The following is a 17,563-nucleotide window of genomic DNA, read 5'->3' on the forward strand; positions in this document are numbered from 1 at the left end:
GTAGCTCGTTAAAAATGAAAGGGAAAACTATTTTTGCTTTTTATAAAAAAAAGAAAAAAAAACCTTCATTTTCCGTCAAAATTAACGTCTCTTCAAATTTTCTGGGAAAGACAGAGAAAACCTCCTACTCCAGAGGTTACAATAATTCTTCACTTTCCAACCTTTCGAACAGAACATAATGGACCAAGAAGAAACCCTGGTTGACAAAAACTTCCCTCTCTTCTCCAAATCCGCCAAAACCCTTAAACGTCTTCAAAACCCTAAAACTCCCAAAACGCAAAACCTTGACCAAGACCACAATATCCCCCAGATCGAGAAAGAAACATCGGTAAACTCTAATCCCAACTGCGCCGCCAGCACCACCACCATAACTTTATTTTCGAACCTGGGTCTAGCCGAATGGGCCGTCCAAACCTGCAAGGAACTGGGAATGAAGAGACCGACACCAGTCCAAGTACACTGCATTCCCAGGATTTTAGAGGGTCGGGACGTGCTGGGGCTGGCCCAGACCGGTAGCGGCAAGACTGCAGCTTTTGCGCTGCCGATCCTGCATCGCCTTGCGGAGGACCCATACGGGATTTTCGCGCTGGTGCTGACTCCAACTAGAGAATTGGCATACCAGTTGGCGGAACAGTTCCGTGCCCTGGGTTCTTGCTTGCATTTGCGGTGTGCGGTAGTGGTTGGGGGTATGGATATGCTGACCCAGGCCAAGACCTTGATTGGCAGACCACATGTCGTCATTGCTACGCCAGGAAGGCTTAAAGTCTTGTTGGAGGAGAATCCCGATATCCCTGCTGTCTTCTCTAGAACCAAGGTAATCAATTTTGTTTAATATCCCTTTCGTTTTAGTTTTTGTAACTTTTTTTTTTAATTAAACATTAATCGCGTTTTAATTTTGTGAACCGAGTTTCTTCTCTCTGATTTTTTATTTTTACAATTCTTGAATGTGATCACTTCAGAAATGTGGCTACCTCTGATTTTTGGCAAGCCTTACTCTTCCATTAGAACGGATGATTTGGCTAGCATGTAGGAGTTATGAATTTAATCTATGGAAAGTACTTACCTACACTGGGTGATCTCTCACATAGCCAACCAATAGTTGAAATGTCATGATGTTGAAGTTTGCATTATTGACTAACATGGAAATAGTGAAAGTTAAATTATTTTAGTTGAGATTTAAGATTCTGTCATCACTTGCTCCATAAGAAACAAATGAGGAGTTTTGGCTCAAAGAGCGCCTATTTATGTGTGTTTTATTTGTTGTTTTCCTTTTCATCAGTTCCTAGTTTTGGATGAGGCTGATAGAGTTCTGGATGTTGGATTTGAAGAGGAACTAAGAGTGGTGTTTCAGTGCTTACCCAAAAATCGGCAAACTCTATTATTTTCTGCAACAATGACGAGTAACTTGGAATCATTACTTGAGGTTTCTGCAAATAAGGCATACTTCTACGAGGCCTATGAAGGCTTCAAAATAGTGGACACTCTTAAACAGAAGTATGTTTTCATCCCAAAGAATGTGAAGGATGTTTATCTTGTATACATTTTGTCTAAAATGGAAGAAATGGGCATTCGATCTGCAATGATATTTGTCTCCACCTGCAGGTATACATTCCCTGGATCTGAGTTTCTTCTCATTATTTCTTCACTTTTATTTCATATTTGAATACTTATTAATCTTGTGCTTATTGCTTCTTTATAATCATGCCAAAGACACGATATTGGTAGATGGTGCATTGGATGATGATTAACATTTTGACCTCTCTTGTATGTAATCTTTCATTTGCTGCCGGGCATCTCTTTCAAAGGCATCTCTTTTATTCCACCTAGTTTAGGATTATCATTTTTTAAAATATTTACAATTGTTAAATCCCCTTTTCTATTGTTAAAAAGATGGACATCCCTATATTATTGGGCATGTATCTATATAGAATCCTTGACTCTGACTCTGGTTGATTTTTGTGATAGTAGATTTCCTTTTATTTGGAAGAAAAATTAGTTTGTGCAAACTCACTCGCTCAAAATATTGATTTTCTCATTGCCCATTCATATCTGTAATGTGGAAGCAGAACTTGTCACCTTTTGAGTTTATTACTAGAGGAGCTTGATCAGGAAGCAGCAGCATTGCATTCATTCAAATCCCAATCTATGAGACTGTCTGCACTACATCAATTCAAATCCGGACAAGCGTCTATATTGATTGCAACTGATGTTGCTAGTCGCGGTTTGGACATTCCTACTGTTGATCTTGTTATCAATTACGATATTCCAAGGTTATATGCTTGTACCAATAAAAATGTTATTATTCTTGCTTTTACAATGTGAATGAAATATTAACTGCTAGTTGTTGCAGGTATCCAAGAGATTATGTTCATCGTGTAGGGCGTACTGCTAGAGCAGGCAGAGGAGGGCTGGCTGTAAGCTTTGTCACTGAGGTAAACAGTGGAGGCATGCTTTATTTTGAAACTGTAAATTTTATGTGTCTTATCGACTATTATTTTGGAACTGTTTCATAGTCATTTTTACAGTATTTAACTAGCTGGATTGAAATTTATTCTCCCTACAATGGCATGCATGCATGTCTTGCTTAGTGGAGAACTTTTGGTGTGCTTCTTCTTGGATTGCGTATTTCTTAAATTTGTGATACAAAACTTGCAGAATGATGTAGATCTCATTCATGAGATAGAAGCTGTTCTTGGGAAGCAATTGGAGCAATTTGAATGTAAAGAGAAGGAGGTCCTTTCAGATATTACGAAGGTATATATATATATATATATACATCTTTCTACAGAGTTAAAGGGAAATGATGAAGAAGTGGATGTATTTTTTTGGGGGATGGCTATATATTACCAAAGAGGAAAGATCATATTGGTAACTGTTTATAATTTGCAGATATACAAAGCAAAACGAGTGACAACAATGAAGATGATGGACGATGGGTTTGAAGAGAAAGCTAAGGAACGGAAAGAGCAAAAACTGAAAACACTAGCGGAGAAGGGATTGTTGAGGAAAAAGATCAGAAAGAGGAAGAGACAAAATCCTGCAAAATAGTGGACAAACTCAATCCCATAGCCTGAGCTACTTTTTGTGCTTTGAACTCAAAAAGATGGGAGTTTTGTTTGCTCCTCCTCTCTACTCTCACAATACAATAGCTAAGAGATTTCCTTTTCATAATCCGAAACACAAATATAAATTGTAATTTTTGGTTAAGTATAAATTATAATTAATTTCAATACAATGGACCTTCCTAAATTCTCATGCATCCATCTCAAAAGTGGAAAAGCTAAATTCTTATACAAACTAAATATTCTTAAAAAATATAATTCCGTTAAAGTCTTAACTACAAATAAATATATAGATAAAAAAAAAAATTATATTAATAACTTACATTTACTTCAAAAGGCTATTACAAAAATTAGATTTTTTAAACTTTTGTACTAAAAGACTTATTTTACATTTATTTATTATTTTTTATTTAAAATATTACATATATCACCTAATTCTTTGTAAAAATAAAATTATATGACTATTAATTGATAGAATTTTATATATCGACCAGTATTAATTAAAATGAAATGCATTAATTACTAATTATTTGTGTTTTGCATTAATAATTATGCCTTCTTTTCTTCGAATTTAATTTTAAAATAATGAAAAGTTATTTTTTTTAATTAATTGGAAGGTCATTAGGAGAGGTAAATGGAAATAGTAATTAAGCAAAATAAATAAAATATTCCATTAATTCTAATTCTAATTCTAATGTCGCATTTGAATTGGATTTTCATATCGCATAAGGAAAATGGCAGAACCACTATAAATATCTTCGCTCCTTTTCAAAGCCCTCTTAACTGTAAACCCTTCTTTAATTTTACGCTCGATTTCGGAGAAGATGGCTTCCACCAACGCTAACAATTCTGAATCTGCTACCGATGCCCCAACTAAGAAAATCACCCTCAAGACTGCCGACGACCACTTCTTCGAGGTCGAGGAGTCCGTCGCAATGGAATTCGCCACCGTGAAAACTTTTTTCGACGATAATACTGAGACAATGAACGGCACTGTGATTCCGCTGCCGAACGTATCCGCGGAATATCTCTCCAAAATTATCACCTACTGCAGAGAACATTTGAAGTTCCGTGCAGAATCGGTGCCAGAGAAAGAAAGGAAGGCTTATGACGATAACTTCGTCAAGGAATTGAGCAACGAAAAGCTCAGAGAGATGATACTGGCTAGTAATTATCTGAATATTAGGACTTTGCTGGATGTGCTTAATCAGGCCGCGGCTGATCTGATCCAGAACAAGAGCGTCGAGTTTGTGAGAGAATTTTTTGGGGTTGAGAATGATTTCACACCGGAAGAGGAGGAAAGGCTCCGCCAGGAGAATGCATGGGCTTTTGAGGGTGTTGATCAGGACTGAATTTTTCTTTTTCTTTTTTTTTTTTTTTTTGTTACTATTCTTAGTTTAGAAGTATTGCTTGGTTTAAAGCAATTAGGTTTTGGAGAAAAGAATGAATTTTTCCTTTGGTATATGAATGAGACTGTTGCTGCTTAGTTTAAAGCAATTAGATTTTCGAAACAGTAAGAATTTTTCTTTTGGTAGAGCAATGGAATTGTGTTTTATGCAATATTTCAACTAAACCTTGTTATGGGATTGGACTGGAGGAAGGGTTGCAGTGCTCTTTGCTTGCTTGAAAGTGTTAGCTACTCATGTCTAATAGCCTGTTGATGTATCAAATTTTGAAGTTCATTACATTCATTCCATACAGGGCTTACAATGCCTCCCTCTTTCTTGAGTTTTATATATGAAGTTTAAGATTTGGTTTTATTTTGGAAGGACCTACCATATCAACCTGGCCATCTTCCTCACGCATGGCCAACAAATTGAATGGCGTCCGTCCATATCAATTTTTTCCCCTTTCTCAAAAAATAAAGATTCAAAATAAAGGCATGCCATCTTACTACTCAGTTAATGGATTAAAAAGGGTTAAATTGGCAAATTCTTGGAAGAAAGGGTATCAGGCTCTTAGAAATAAGAGAGAACACAAACCCATACATTATCCAGCTACCTCACATTTGACTACACATAAAAAACTTGGTTTTCGCATTATAAAAAACCAATTCCCGCTAAGCTAACCCCTTGACTACAGATACAAAATACTAACAATCACCAGTCCCTTCTTCAATTATCACTTTGTTGCTGCTGAGGCTGTTGCTGTTGTGGTTGATTCTGTGGCCACGGCATGAATGCCACTGGTGGTCGAGGCTGCTGGGCTCCATATACTGCTGCTTGATCAACTGGCTTTCCCATAATCATCCCTGGAGGTCCCACAGGATGCTGTGGCGGGACATAGTAATACGGCATATCAGCAGGGGAACCAACCATAGGAATAGTAGCCTTTGTGACCCCTAATCCCTCTTCTTTCAACTCGTCTCTAGGAATGATATCAACCAAGAAATCAAAAACATCAGTCCTTGAAATAGCAGCTGCAATATCATTCTTTTGTAGCGTCCTCCTTTTGTTCTCCTCAGTGTGAATCCAAGAGCGCAGAGTCAGTTCCAAGACGAACATTTCACATGCCTTAGCAAATATAACAGGAGCCTCAGCTGAAATCATTCGGACGTCTTCATCAGCTTTCATTATTTTTTTGATCCGAGCAAGTGGGAGACTGTGATTCTTGAAGTCAGTTGTTTGCTCAACTTCTTGCATTTGGTTGGCCCAGAACATTTGAAGCTGCTGCTGCTGCTGTTGCTGCTGTTGATGGTGGAAGTGCTGAGCCTGTTGGTAGGTGAGCTGGTGAGGAGAATTAGAGTATGTGGATGGGGCCTGAGTTGAAGAAGGAACTGCCATGGCAGGTGTCCCAGAAGCCATCATTCCAGCAGTTTGGTAAGGAGTAGTAGTATAGGCCATTTGAGCAGCACCAGCTACTACTCCCATTACAGGCAGTTGCTGTGACTGCTGTTGTTGCTGTTGCTGTTGTGTTTGCTCTGACTGGTCCATGATTTATTCTAAAGGTTTCCTGTGCTTGCTTTCTAACTATTCTCTCATCGGACTAAAAAGACAAACATTAAACAATAGATGCTCAGAATTAATCTTCAAAACACAAATGTACCATTTGCCAAACAATTAAGAAGGAGAAAAATGCTGAAAATCTCTCAGCTCAATAAATGGAAGTAAAGGAAAAATCACCGCATAACGTGAATTTAGAGAAACTAAAGTCAGAAAACTCCTTGACAAACTATTTCCAATTTTCATGACTGGTCTCTTCTTCAACTTTCTCAGCCTCTAAGTGGTATAGAAGCAACTAGCACAACCTCTAATCAAGCTACATAAACAATTGACCGTATCTCTTAAATAACCCTATAAGACCATCAAATAAGCTGCACAACTGTTGTACACCAGAAATTGAGAAATCAACACATGAGCAACACATGCATAGATATAGCGTGATCCGGAATATACCGGATCAACGGATCAAGCCCAAGTAAACGAATTACATTAATTTCTTTCCTCTAAAAACAAAAAGAAGAAAAAAAAAAAAAAAACTAAACTACTAATTAGAGAACTCCTTGAAATTTTAACCACTAGATTGTTAACAAAAGTAATTTTCTTGAGAAGCATGCATGCAACCGATATCAATAACTGACTTGTTTATATGAAAACCAAAACCCTACCCCCTGTTTGGTAGCTCAGAAAGAGTAAGAATTTAAGAGAAAAAAGGAAATTTATCTTTGTTTAAGCAGCTACTATGAAGAATCCCACATCCTATATCTTGAGAATAACAGATACTTCTCCTTTCTTTCAACTTTTTATCAGCCAAACCGAAAATTAAATAGCAGACACAAATCATGAATAGGAGCAAACAAAATTTTTTTTTAAACATAAAGCAATAGCTAAAAAAGAAGTTACCCATTGATTTGCAGCTGAATCTAACCAGAGGAGCTATCAAGTAGCAGAAACCCTAAGAGAGAGAAATAAGAAAATTTCCAGAGGGAGATAGTGAAGGTTAAAAGGGAGGGATACAGGAGCTTTTGAATGTATACTCTTTGAAATTGGACGGAGAGAGACACTTCTGGGGTATATGTTTCCTGACACGTGTCGAGCAGTAAAAGTTCTGACTCTTAATGGAACTTTTGAGGCTACACGTGAACGAAAATTACTGGAAATCGCATTAGTGAAAGGTGCTCACGTAAACCGCTGTGACGTTGGAGGAAAAGGACAGGCGCAAGGGAAGTGGTTGTTTCGGTAATAAGAAAGAATCGAGTGAGGGTGTTTTGGGAAATCTAGAGGAGTTAAGTTTTGTCTGGTTGAACAGTTGGACAGCGCGTGCGATGAGAAGGGGGAAGGGGGTGACCATGATGGCACGTGACAAAAGGCACACTCATCTCCTTTGTTATGTTTAGTTGTCACAAACAGGTGGAAGTATTCAGCTGAGAGGTTTTTCAGATCAGGCGCGTTCCCTTTTCGGGTCTATTTCGGCCCGAATCATCGAAATATCGGGTTTTCCAAACCACCAAAGGTTTCAACCACTTCTCATCTTTGAGCTGACAAAATATGCCAACTCAGAAGGTTGGTGCAGTTCTTTATGGATATAACTTTATGCTCTCAAAATGGGCCCAAACGAGGAAAAAATATATGCCTTGGGCCTCAGGATAATATATATGATCCCAACGGTCCAATCCACTATCCGTTTAGTGCAAGTGGTAAAAAATACAAGCAAAAATAAAATTTACTGCAATCTAGAAATACTAGTTTTTAGATCATATATAGAATTAGTCATATTTCCATATGTAACTCAATGATTTACTGTATCAGAGTTAACTTTTTTTTTTTTTTAGTATAATCAGTAGAATATGAAAGTTTTTTTACCCTTTCACTCCATAAATTGAACTTATATTATTTCCTTAAGGGATTGAGATTATTTACCACCCTAATCAACATCTTATTATTACAAATTTTCTTATAATTTATATATATATATATATTTGAAAATAATACTTATACAATTCTAAATTACAAAACTGAAATACATAGTTCGTGGATATTCTATCGTGTGACTAATTGAATAATTAAACAAATCAATTGGTTTATTATATAATACATAACTGAACTATTCTTGGAAGCAAAATAAGAAAAAAGTTGCATAATTGAACTACTAAAGAAAGAAAGAGAAACCCACAAGACAAGTAAGAAAGAAAACAATGAGATGGAAGCTAAGGTGGCAGCCAACTTATCATGTCTCATTGTTTGTTGGCCGTCCAAAGAAAGCATTTGTGAGTTGGGACAAGCACATGACTGATGACACCAATGAAAGAAATTATGGGTCCCAGTAGTGAATTGTTCGGTTAACCGGCCCTTCCCCAACCCTAACCTTTTTTTTTTTTTGTCTTAAAGACCGACTATTGTAGTAGTCGTGGAAAAAAATTGCATCTTTCTGTTGCATTAATTAAAAATTTCAATTATTATGGCTTGTAACTTTGTTTCCTAATCAGTCACTAGACTCTAAGCCATTATTCAGTTACTCTCCAGCCTCCTTCAGGGATTAATCAATGGAAGCCATGAACGGTAGGCTCTCTTTCTCCATGCATGAGAGTCTCAACCATGATTTTGCCATTCGAAGGTTTTGCCCAGCAAGAATGGAGCAAGAGCAAGGAGTTGAGTTGGAGGAGACAATAATAATGAATGATTTTGAACTCCTCTCTTCTTGTGATGATACCATTAGTAATCCCCACTTAGCTGCTTCTGAGGTAGATGAATTGGTCGATAGCTTCATTAATGTTGACCAATTGCAAGACATAGATAATGATAATCACCAATCTCCAAAGAAATTCCAAGATGAGATAATGGATGCATTTCCTATGGTAGAAGGAGGAGATGAGTTGGAAATGAGAAGTGGCTCTTATATATATGAAGAAATGGTTGGAGTTCCAAGTGTGGAAGAGGAGAGTCATGGTGTAGATCAAGGGCTTCATTTGGTGCATTTGTTGCTTGCATGTGCTGAGGCTGTTGGTTGTAGAGACACCCAACTGGCTAATTCAATTCTTTCACAAATTTGGACTTCAGTTAACTCCTGGGGTGATTCTTTACAAAGAGTTTCTTATTGCTTTGCTCTGGGTTTGAAGTCTAGGTTGTCACTTCTTGTTCATAATGTCGATGCCATGGATGTGACAATGGTCACTAGGAAGGAGAAAATGGAAGCTTTTCAACTTCTTTACCAAACAACTCCTTACATTGCTTTTGGTTTCATGGCTGCAAATGAAGCTATTTGTCAAGCTGCAAAAGAGAAGGACTCGTTGCATGTGATTGATCTAGGAATGGATAGTACCCTTCAATGGCCTTCTTTTATCAGAACTCTGGCATCAAGGCCTGAGGGTCCACCCACAGTTCGAATTACAGGATTAATAAATAATGATCAGAATTTATTAGAGCTTGAAGCTAGCATGAAAGCACTTGTAGAGGATGCTAGTTCGTTTGGCATTTCTTTGGAATTTGATATTTTATCAGAGCCAGTTAGCCCAGCTGTTTTAACCAGAGAGAATCTAAACTTGAGAGAAGGGGAGACATTATTTGTTAATAGCGTTATGCACTTGCACAAGTTTGTGAAAGAGAGTAGAGGCTCCCTCAAGGCGATTCTTCAAGCAATCAAGAAACTAAGTCCAACTTTACTCACAGTAGTGGAACAAGATGCAAACCATAATGGTCCATTTTTTCTTGGGAGATTTCTTGAATCTCTCCACTACTATTCAGCAATTTTTGATTCCCTGGAGGCTAGTCTTCCAAGAACTAACCAGCAAAGGATGAAGATAGAGAAGCATCACTTTGCCGAAGAGGTTCGCAATATTGTAGCTTACGAAGGTGCTGACAGGGTAGAGAGGCATGAAAGGGCAGATCAATGGAGAAGACAATTAGGCAGAGCAGGATTTCAAGCAGTGGAATTGAAGTGCCTGAGCCAAGCTAGAATGATGCTCTCTGTTTATGGGGTTGATGGTTATACTCTAGGCAGTGAGAAGGGTTGTCTACTTCTGGGATGGAAAGGAAGGCCCATAGTGTTGGCATCTGCATGGCAGCTACACAATGTTCCTCCTCCTTCCTAATGCTCGGATTTATCGTTCCCATAATGGTTTAGTCTTTGGTATGATCATTGGTTCTTGTATTACTAGAAAATAATAAAGTGGTATCTTGTGATAAATGAGGATCCCAATGTTCTCTAGGAATCTTTTTAAGAAATTCTCTTCCTAGGGTTCCAAATTTTTTGGGAGTTATTAAAATTAGGTATCCTTTCTTCGCGCTTACAAGAAGTACAAGTTTTTGAATAATAGGCAACACAGTAATCAACCTGTTCACCTGGTAACTCAACATTTTTAAGCCATCAACTTCAATTAATTCTCTTGTCTGTTTCAAACACAATGCTCATATCCAATGCAACTTGGAGTTCTTCAAGAAAAACATTATACATATACATTATATATTATCAAGTGAACTTCCATTTTAAAAACATTAATGGAAGCCACTTTCTCCCTCCTGTTGATATGATACAAGAATGATTTTAAATATCACAATAGATAACAGAGAATTAAGCCCGACGAGAGCTAAATAGAGGTGAAAGATTCACATAACATGACTAACCCCAACTAATTTGGAATAAGAAGCTTAGCTATGTACTAATAGTAATATGATACAGGTCCATCTCTGGATTCTGTATTTTAATGAATCCACTCATTATGCACAAGTCATTATCACGAAAAGAGGGAGGAGGAACTTTCAGACCACTATTTAGGCGTCTTGTGACCATGTCCTTTGGTTGGGCCAGCTGCTGTTGACATTATGCGCAAACGACCAGCGATTTCTGTGAAGGAAGGCCTGGCTGCAGGATTAGGGGCCCAACACTGCTCCATCAACCTTTTCCATTCAGCATCGCAGAAATTTGGAATGGCTGGTCTTAACGTGTTATTTACAATCCCACCTGCACATAAAAAGTATTTTACAGATGCAACAAAGACCGCATTTACTCATACACAGGAAGATACCTGGTATACAATTATTTTAGAATCTAGATTATGTCCACAACTATTCTAGGTCGTTGGGAATTTGCATGAATTTGATATGTCAGAGTTTTTGACTCCAGAAAGGAGCTGGTATCTTGTAATTACAGTCAAGGACATGAAGAAGAACAAGAAGAGTCATAGAATAACACCTATGATTGCACCATAGTGCATGTTGGCATATGGCTCCTCACCAGTGAGAATCTCCCACAAGACAATTCCAAAGGAGAAAACATCAACCTGTAGAGGATCAGTATAGAATACTAATTAAACAGAAGTGTTCGATTAGAGGACATGAAAAAATAAGGTTATGTTTCGAGAGCCATAATGTAATGTGATATAGTTAAATCAAATGTTTTAGTGTGATATTTAAACTAAAAATGCATTTAATTATATCCTATTACGACTCACCAAACAACACATAAAAGAAAATAACAAGCCTATAAAACCAGTTCCACATCTGTCTTTCAAATAATAGATGATAAATGCAGGACCAACTTTCTAAAACCTGCAGCAGTCAGATTGCTTTTACCAGAGCCTCTTGATAAACTAGTGAATGAAAAATAGTGATAAATTCAAATTTCATGGAGCCAGTAATACAGAATACTTTAGATAATTCTATCCAGTCAATAGTAAACTTCTGCATCTATACCAACTAAAAGATTATCTCATCTCTTGTTCCATAGTGGAAAAAATTAATCTAAAGAGCAACAATTTTACCTTCTCCGAGACCTTGTTACTGCTACCATTTAGCAGTTCTGGTGCCATCCATGGAAGAGTACCCCGTACACCTCCAGTGACCAAGGTATTTCGTTTAATTTTTGACAAACCAAAATCACCAACCTGTGACATCTATTCTGTCAGAATTTTTCAAAGAAAAAAAAAATCTTTAATAAAATAGCTTATATGTAAATACATATGCGCGCATTCACACATGCTATTAGACTTACCTTGCAGATTGGCCGTTGGGGATCTTTGAGGTTCACAAGCAAATTGTCACACTTCAAATCAAAGTGCACAATGTTCTTTGAGTGAAGATACTCCATTCCAAATGCAGCATCCATAGCTATTAGAAGCCTCTTGCGACGATCTAGATACCTGCAAATTAGAGTTTTACTAAGACAAAATAAGAAGCAGGGAATATGAGAGAAACAACTGCCTTACATGAAATTGCAAACTAGCGAGCTGTTTTTTTATGTAGAAGAACACTGCAACAGTTATCTGAATAAAATTTTAAAATTTCATAATGCAGCAGAATCAAGAGAGGCAGAAGATGTCAATCGAGTTTCAAGGCCATATAAATGCATTATTTACCTATCCTTCTTTAGTAAAACATGCCTAAGAGAACCATCAACCATGTATTCTGTCACAGTAGCTAATGTCCCTCCAGGTCCATCTTGCACCACACCATAAAAGGCTACCACATTTGGATGGTGAAGCTTTGAAAGGATTTCAGCCTCCCGCCAAAACTCTATGGTCTGAGGGTCACAAGTAATAACGAATATGGATTATTTAACATCATATTCATGGAAAGGGAAGACCGAAATTAATGGTCATCATTATACTTCAAGCTGAAGGCTAATTAAGAAGACCGATAAGGTCATTCCTTGATCGGCTTCTTATCAATGGTTTGTTGTATGATGAAATAATTAGATAGTTACTCCTAAGGAAAGTGAATATAGAACAATGTTTACCAGTCTCTCTTGCTCTGATGATCGACCAGTGAAACAAATCTTCTTCAGCCTCTTAATAGCAACATCTGATCCCCTCCATTTGCCGTGATACACAGTTCCAAAAGTACCAGAACCAAGTTCTCTAAGCTCTTCAAGATCATCATTTCTTATGACCTGCTATATGTATCCAGAAAAAAAAAATTATGCAAACTATTGAATTAAGAAAGAAAAAAGGAAAAAAAAAAAAAAAAAGCCAGCACGCAAGAGAGAGAGAGAGAGAGAGAGAGAGAGAGAGAGAGCTTTGTATCAATTTAAAAATATGCTTAAGCAAGAAGCATACCTGCAAGGCATGGATGTCAAAATCTACCAGAGAAGGATCAGTAGGAGGCATGCCAAAGTTCCTGTCATCTAACTTCCCACCCTAAATCACCAAATGCAAAGTGGACTTCAGTTGGCAGGATTGGAAATTTTATGTCTCAAATCAAATTACAAATTTAGCACTGAGAACAGGTACCTCATGGTGTGACTCTGAAGACTTTAGGTTCTCTATCATGGCACCAAAAATACTTTCACAGTCCTTCCCTTGTGAATGACCAAAATCTGAAAGAACAGCAGACTCAGCTTCTACTATCCGGGGTAAATTTTTTTGATTGCTGTCTACACCAAAATTTAGTTGGGAATATTTATGGCCCATTGAAACTCCATCTGTTGTCAAAGGTGCAAAATGATATGGCTTCTGTCCTCCGTCTTTGACTTTTGCAAACAAAGAAGAACTACCAAGATGATCCTGGTCAATGAGAGAAACATCTTTTTGAACAAACTCTTCCTGAGCCAATTTCTGGAAATATGACCAGTGCTTAGGCTCATGATTTTCCATGACTACGCTCATGCCAGCTCCATCGTTGTGCATTGGACTAATGCCTGCCTTATCCTCAGAAAGTATCCCTTTGGAGAATATTTCAGAAAGTAAATCACGAGGAAATCTGTCATTAATATCTATACTGATGTCTGCCTGCTTCGTCGCTGAAATACCAACAGGGGATATTCCTTGAGAAACATCATTAGTTGAGCTCTCTGTCCTAGAAAAAGGTTGAGAATGTCCAAGAGCATTGTTACTAACAAAATCCCTGCGTGTTATCTCATTCATTTTTAGCCCAGGGAGATCAGGCACGGAATCCTTATTGAGCATTTGAGAAGTTACTTGGAATGCAGTAGAATTTCCAGGTCTAGTTTCTCCTTTCTCCTCAATTGGGAGTTTCTCATGGTCACCTGCAGTATAATCACAGTCAGCCTTAAGCACAGTATCCATATTTGCAGAATCTTTATCATCTACATCATTTTGAACTGCAAGCTGGAACTCACTCTGCAAAACATCTTGAGAATTGGAAAGACTATTATTCATCTGAGAAGCTGCATCTGCAAACTCTTCATACTTCTGGAGTCGTGCAAGTCCATCGTTAATGGGTTGAGAATCTATATGCAACGGTTTTGCAGCTGGGATGGTGTGTTCAGCATCGGAAGCCAGGTCACTTTGAATCAACTTTTCTGAAGATTCTGTAATGGACGTCTGTTCGGTAATATCAGAATGAGAATGAGAAAGAAGAAACTGAGAGCCATGTGAATCTTCAGATTTTGATAATCTATTCATTAGATCTGCCTGTTCCCGGGGTATTCTCTCTGAATAATAAACTCTCTGAGGGGGTGCAGATGATTCAAGGTAGCTCAAGTCTATCAAATTAGAACCAGAATCAGCACAGCCCAGACCTGATGATATGGAACACTGATCATCTTCACAAGGTTTAGGAACCTGCACCTGATGAATGGCATCAACAGAAGGAGAGACATTCTCAGCTTGTTGGTGTTTTACGTCATTTTTTAAGGGCAGAGAATGAAAATCTCCTTGTGCAGCAACTGCAACTGTTTCATCAACTGAGGTAGCATAAACTTTTTCTACAGAGCGAGTTTTCTCAAGATCAATACCATGCTGAACTGAAATATCACGTTTCAGCTTCACATCCTTTACTGATGATTGTGAATTCTGCGCCTGAAAGCTACCACGTGACTGTCCCTCATTCAAACCTCCTTGTTGATTCATGAGCCCAGGAATGGATATTGAATAAGGGATCTCTTCAGAGGGGGTACAATTAGAAGAATTGTGGCGATAGTTTGGTTGGAATTGCTGACTTTCTCTCAGGCCCATCATCTGGTCATGATAAAACTGTGGATGGATTTCATATGCATTGGAGGAATTCTGTAGAATTGGCTGAGCAGATTGAAAAGGGCTGGTTAAAGGTGAACTACTGACCCCAACAGAGACAGTAAGTGGCCTACCTTTCTCCCTGTCAACATTTAATCCATCAAATTCACTCAAATTATTTCCCGAACAGCTTGCCAAACCTTGTCCAATTGAGTTTTTTCTGGATCCAAAGTCCATGCCATTAACAGCAGCTACATACATAATCACAGAATCACCCTCCGAACTGCCCGGGCCAAACTGAGCATCTTCCAGATCATTCATGGAGAGCAGAAACATTCTAAGTCTTTGTGATCCTTCTCTATCTTCAACCTCAGTCCATTCCTCCATCATATTCCTCAGATCTTCATCACAAGAAACAGAAACCAAGGCATCAAGATCCTCTCCCGGAAGCTGATATTTTATCACATGAGGTTGGTTATAAATTGCCAGAGTTTTCTGCTCAAGCTCCTGCCATGAAATATCTCTTGATATGCGTATAATGTGTGTGTCACCTCCCACATACCGGAGCTTTCCATCACTGGGACGAGGCAGTATTGTACCACCAAAGCTGCAGAGAACCTTCATCTTTATAGATGAGCTATCTGAGGCCATTGAAGATGTAAAACCATGTACAAGTTCCCGACTTTCATATTCTGATGAAGTTTGGGGTGCCGAATGAACTGACCCATAGTTGTTTCTCTCTTCATACAAAGACAAGCTCGTCCTCTCAACCTTTTTTGGACCTGTCTCTACTACAGGGAGCAGTGAAGTATCTGGCATCCTGTCAGGCCCTGTATGACTAGTGCCTACAATGCCTTTTGGTTCCATATACCCTGTCACATGATGGGGATCACCAAGAGTATTTGGGATGTGAGGCTTCTTATGGTTAACCCGATCACGCATAAATTCAAGGGCAAACTCCTCACCTGTCTGTATGGAGTAATTAAGTACAGGTTTAATTTCTGGTACATTTGGGTTAGGAAGTCTCAGATTAGTATTTCTGCTGCCAGTAGAGTCTCGCGTGAATGCTTGAGATGCAGGCTGGAATCCCTCACGCCCAGGTTCCCTGGCATGGTATTGAAATTTTTTATTTACATCTGATTGTTCCATCGGCATATTTTTTGGGTTTCTCTCCATTTAATTGACCTGATTGGGATTAACCCCAACACCATGAAGATAACGTGGAACATGGATACAAGCAGCCCACCAAAGACATATCAAATTTCAAATTTCACCCACAGACAAAGGCAATAAAAGATGAGATACGGAAAAGATGATTTCGCCTTCAAAAATACTGAAACAGGAAGCAAGTTTGAGTTGATTCGCATGTCCAATTGCCTTGAAAGAGATCTCCAACAGCTTCAGGAATCCTAAATGTGGTAAGGTGTGACAGCAATCAGAAACCAAAAACAATGGAATGAAAATAGATATAGATAAAACTCTAAAATCTCAAAAAAATGTGCTTTACAATCTCTTCAACCGTTAATTAGTCATGAAATAAAATTCTCAAGACCATAAAATCAATAGGCTTACACCAGAAAAGGCAAGGACTTTGAGTGACAAAAACAAGTACCTGCAGCAATTAAGAAAGCGGAACAGTATAAAAATTGGTTGAGCGAAATTTCTAGTATGCTATTATGCCAGAGAGAATCGATCACTTAACTTATCAGTTACTAAATGTTGCACTTAAGAAAAGTGCACGCCACGCCACACTTTTAACAAAATTTGGTAATTTCGAATCAAAGATTACATGGAATACGAAAGCTTTTAAGTGTATGAGATGAACAACAACACCTCCTTACTTTTAAAAACAGGGGATATAAAGCTGTAGCTTGAGATTAGATCATCTATGAAGAATTAATCAAATTTTATCCCAGAACATCAAAAAATACAACATCAATACGAGAAAGTAAAAGGTAAATCAAATTAATCTAGTAAAGAACATATACCTAAAGCAAATAGAAGAGAAATTCTCTGTATTCAAGCTATAGGGGTTTTGATCTCAAGAAAGGTTGCGTGAGCCACCAGCAGAAAGCTACTGTATCTAAACGAAAGCCGCCTCCGCCTGTATCCGAAGTCCGGCAATAAAAAAAAAAAAAGCTCATTTTCTCTCAATTTCTATCATGATCTGGTTCTATATGCTTCTTTTTGGTATCTAAGTTGTTGTTTTCTTTCTAACAATAATTATAAAAAAAAATAAAATGGCCTTTTGCTCTCAGCAGCAGCAGATGAGTGACGAGAGAGCCCCGCCAAAAAATCTTTGTGCTGCTGCCAGTAGTCAAGCCTCGAACGACGACGATTGGAGGAAGCTTTGCCAAGTTACGAGATCGCCTCCCCTTCTGTAACTTATTTACTTAAATACCACTGATTATTTTGTTTTTTTCTTAATAATTTAATCATTTTGAGGTAGAATATTTCGCTCATTTGCTTTTTCGCAGGTAATAATAATGCCAAAGCCAGTGGTTAGTGGGGCACGTCTTATCAGCAGTGTCCAACGGAAAAAGAATATGCAAAATGTGAAATACATTCATAATTTAAAAAAAAAAAACCTCCTTCAATTTCAATATACTTAACAAGTTGATTTCTCAAACTCATTCAATAAATTAGCTGCACTCAT

General features: G+C 37.9%; 5 protein-coding genes across 8 annotated transcripts; 3 read left to right on the forward strand and 2 right to left on the reverse strand.

Annotated features, from left to right (window-relative positions):
* The first annotated feature begins 28 nt into the window (after positions 1-28).
* RH36 (RNA helicase 36) lies at positions 29-3,249 on the forward strand. The gene is made up of 6 exons (XM_012231969.4): positions 29-814; positions 1,280-1,602; positions 2,067-2,270; positions 2,351-2,432; positions 2,656-2,754; positions 2,890-3,249. Exons 1-6 carry the CDS (start codon positions 179-181, stop codon positions 3,046-3,048), a joined length of 1,503 nt encoding a protein of 500 aa, XP_012087359.1. The 5' UTR covers positions 29-178; the 3' UTR covers positions 3,049-3,249.
* Positions 3,250-3,774: 525 nt separating this feature from the next.
* Positions 3,775-4,658, forward strand: LOC105646167 (SKP1-like protein 1A). The gene has a single exon (XM_012231970.4). The coding sequence runs from the start codon at positions 3,887-3,889 to the stop codon at positions 4,412-4,414; it is 528 nt and encodes a 175-aa protein (XP_012087360.1). The 5' UTR covers positions 3,775-3,886; the 3' UTR covers positions 4,415-4,658.
* Positions 4,659-4,967: 309 nt separating this feature from the next.
* NF-YC2 (nuclear factor Y, subunit C2) lies at positions 4,968-7,046 on the reverse strand. Its single transcript, XM_012231971.4, has 2 exons — positions 6,905-7,046; positions 4,968-6,047 (listed from the first exon to the last, which is right to left on the reverse strand). The coding sequence occupies exon 2, from the start codon at positions 5,993-5,995 to the stop codon at positions 5,177-5,179; it is 819 nt and encodes a 272-aa protein (XP_012087361.1). The 5' UTR covers positions 5,996-6,047; positions 6,905-7,046; the 3' UTR covers positions 4,968-5,176.
* Positions 7,047-8,376: 1,330 nt separating this feature from the next.
* On the forward strand, positions 8,377-10,243 carry LOC105646170 (GRAS family protein RAD1). The gene has a single exon (XM_012231972.4). The coding sequence runs from the start codon at positions 8,545-8,547 to the stop codon at positions 10,087-10,089; it is 1,545 nt and encodes a 514-aa protein (XP_012087362.1). The 5' UTR covers positions 8,377-8,544; the 3' UTR covers positions 10,090-10,243.
* Positions 10,244-10,427: 184 nt separating this feature from the next.
* Positions 10,428-17,256, reverse strand: LOC105646171 (RAF-like serine/threonine-protein kinase 20). 4 transcript variants are annotated; one of them, XM_037637640.2, is made up of 10 exons: positions 16,896-17,256; positions 16,480-16,519; positions 13,225-16,316; positions 13,051-13,131; positions 12,732-12,887; positions 12,352-12,515; positions 11,988-12,135; positions 11,758-11,880; positions 11,190-11,277; positions 10,428-10,958 (listed from the first exon to the last, which is right to left on the reverse strand). In XM_037637640.2, the coding sequence occupies exons 3-10, from the start codon at positions 16,081-16,083 to the stop codon at positions 10,765-10,767; spliced, it is 3,813 nt and encodes a 1,270-aa protein (XP_037493568.1). In that variant the 5' UTR covers positions 16,084-16,316; positions 16,480-16,519; positions 16,896-17,256; the 3' UTR covers positions 10,428-10,764. The 4 variants fall into 4 exon arrangements, with proteins under 4 accessions (XP_037493568.1, XP_020539768.1, XP_012087363.1 ...); XM_020684109.3 differs by lacking the exon at positions 16,480-16,519 and having other exon boundaries at positions 13,225-13,979; positions 14,073-16,316; positions 16,896-17,255; XM_012231973.4 differs by lacking the exon at positions 16,480-16,519.
* Between the last annotated feature and the right edge of the window lie 307 nt (positions 17,257-17,563).

Source organism: Jatropha curcas, chromosome 10 (genome assembly GCF_041381405.1).
Source record: "Jatropha curcas cultivar XTBG-Jc1 chromosome 10, XTBG_Jcur_1.0, whole genome shotgun sequence".
Classification (NCBI taxonomy): Eukaryota; Viridiplantae; Streptophyta; class Magnoliopsida; order Malpighiales; family Euphorbiaceae; genus Jatropha; species Jatropha curcas.

Excerpts from the sequence above, each read along its gene's own strand:
- LOC105646167 (XM_012231970.4), top strand. The coding sequence starts at position 3,887 with ATGGCTTCCACCAACGCTAACAATTCTGAATCTGCTACCGATGCCCCA.
- NF-YC2 (XM_012231971.4), bottom strand. The coding sequence starts at position 5,995 with ATGGACCAGTCAGAGCAAACACAACAGCAACAGCAACAACAGCAGTCA.
- LOC105646170 (XM_012231972.4), top strand. The coding sequence starts at position 8,545 with ATGGAAGCCATGAACGGTAGGCTCTCTTTCTCCATGCATGAGAGTCTC.
- RH36 (XM_012231969.4), top strand. The coding sequence starts at position 179 with ATGGACCAAGAAGAAACCCTGGTTGACAAAAACTTCCCTCTCTTCTCC. Across the intron at positions 815-1,279 it reads CTGTCTTCTCTAGAACCAAG|TTCCTAGTTTTGGATGAGGC; the intron begins GTAATCAATTTT and ends CCTTTTCATCAG. Across the intron at positions 1,603-2,066 it reads ATATTTGTCTCCACCTGCAG|AACTTGTCACCTTTTGAGTT; the intron begins GTATACATTCCC and ends ATGTGGAAGCAG.
- LOC105646171 (XM_012231973.4), bottom strand. The coding sequence starts at position 16,083 with ATGGAGAGAAACCCAAAAAATATGCCGATGGAACAATCAGATGTAAAT. Across the intron at positions 12,888-13,050 it reads TTGACATCCATGCCTTGCAG|CAGGTCATAAGAAATGATGA; the intron begins GTATGCTTCTTG and ends GGATACATATAG. Across the intron at positions 12,516-12,731 it reads CATCAGAGCAAGAGAGACTG|ACCATAGAGTTTTGGCGGGA; the intron begins GTAAACATTGTT and ends TGTGACCCTCAG.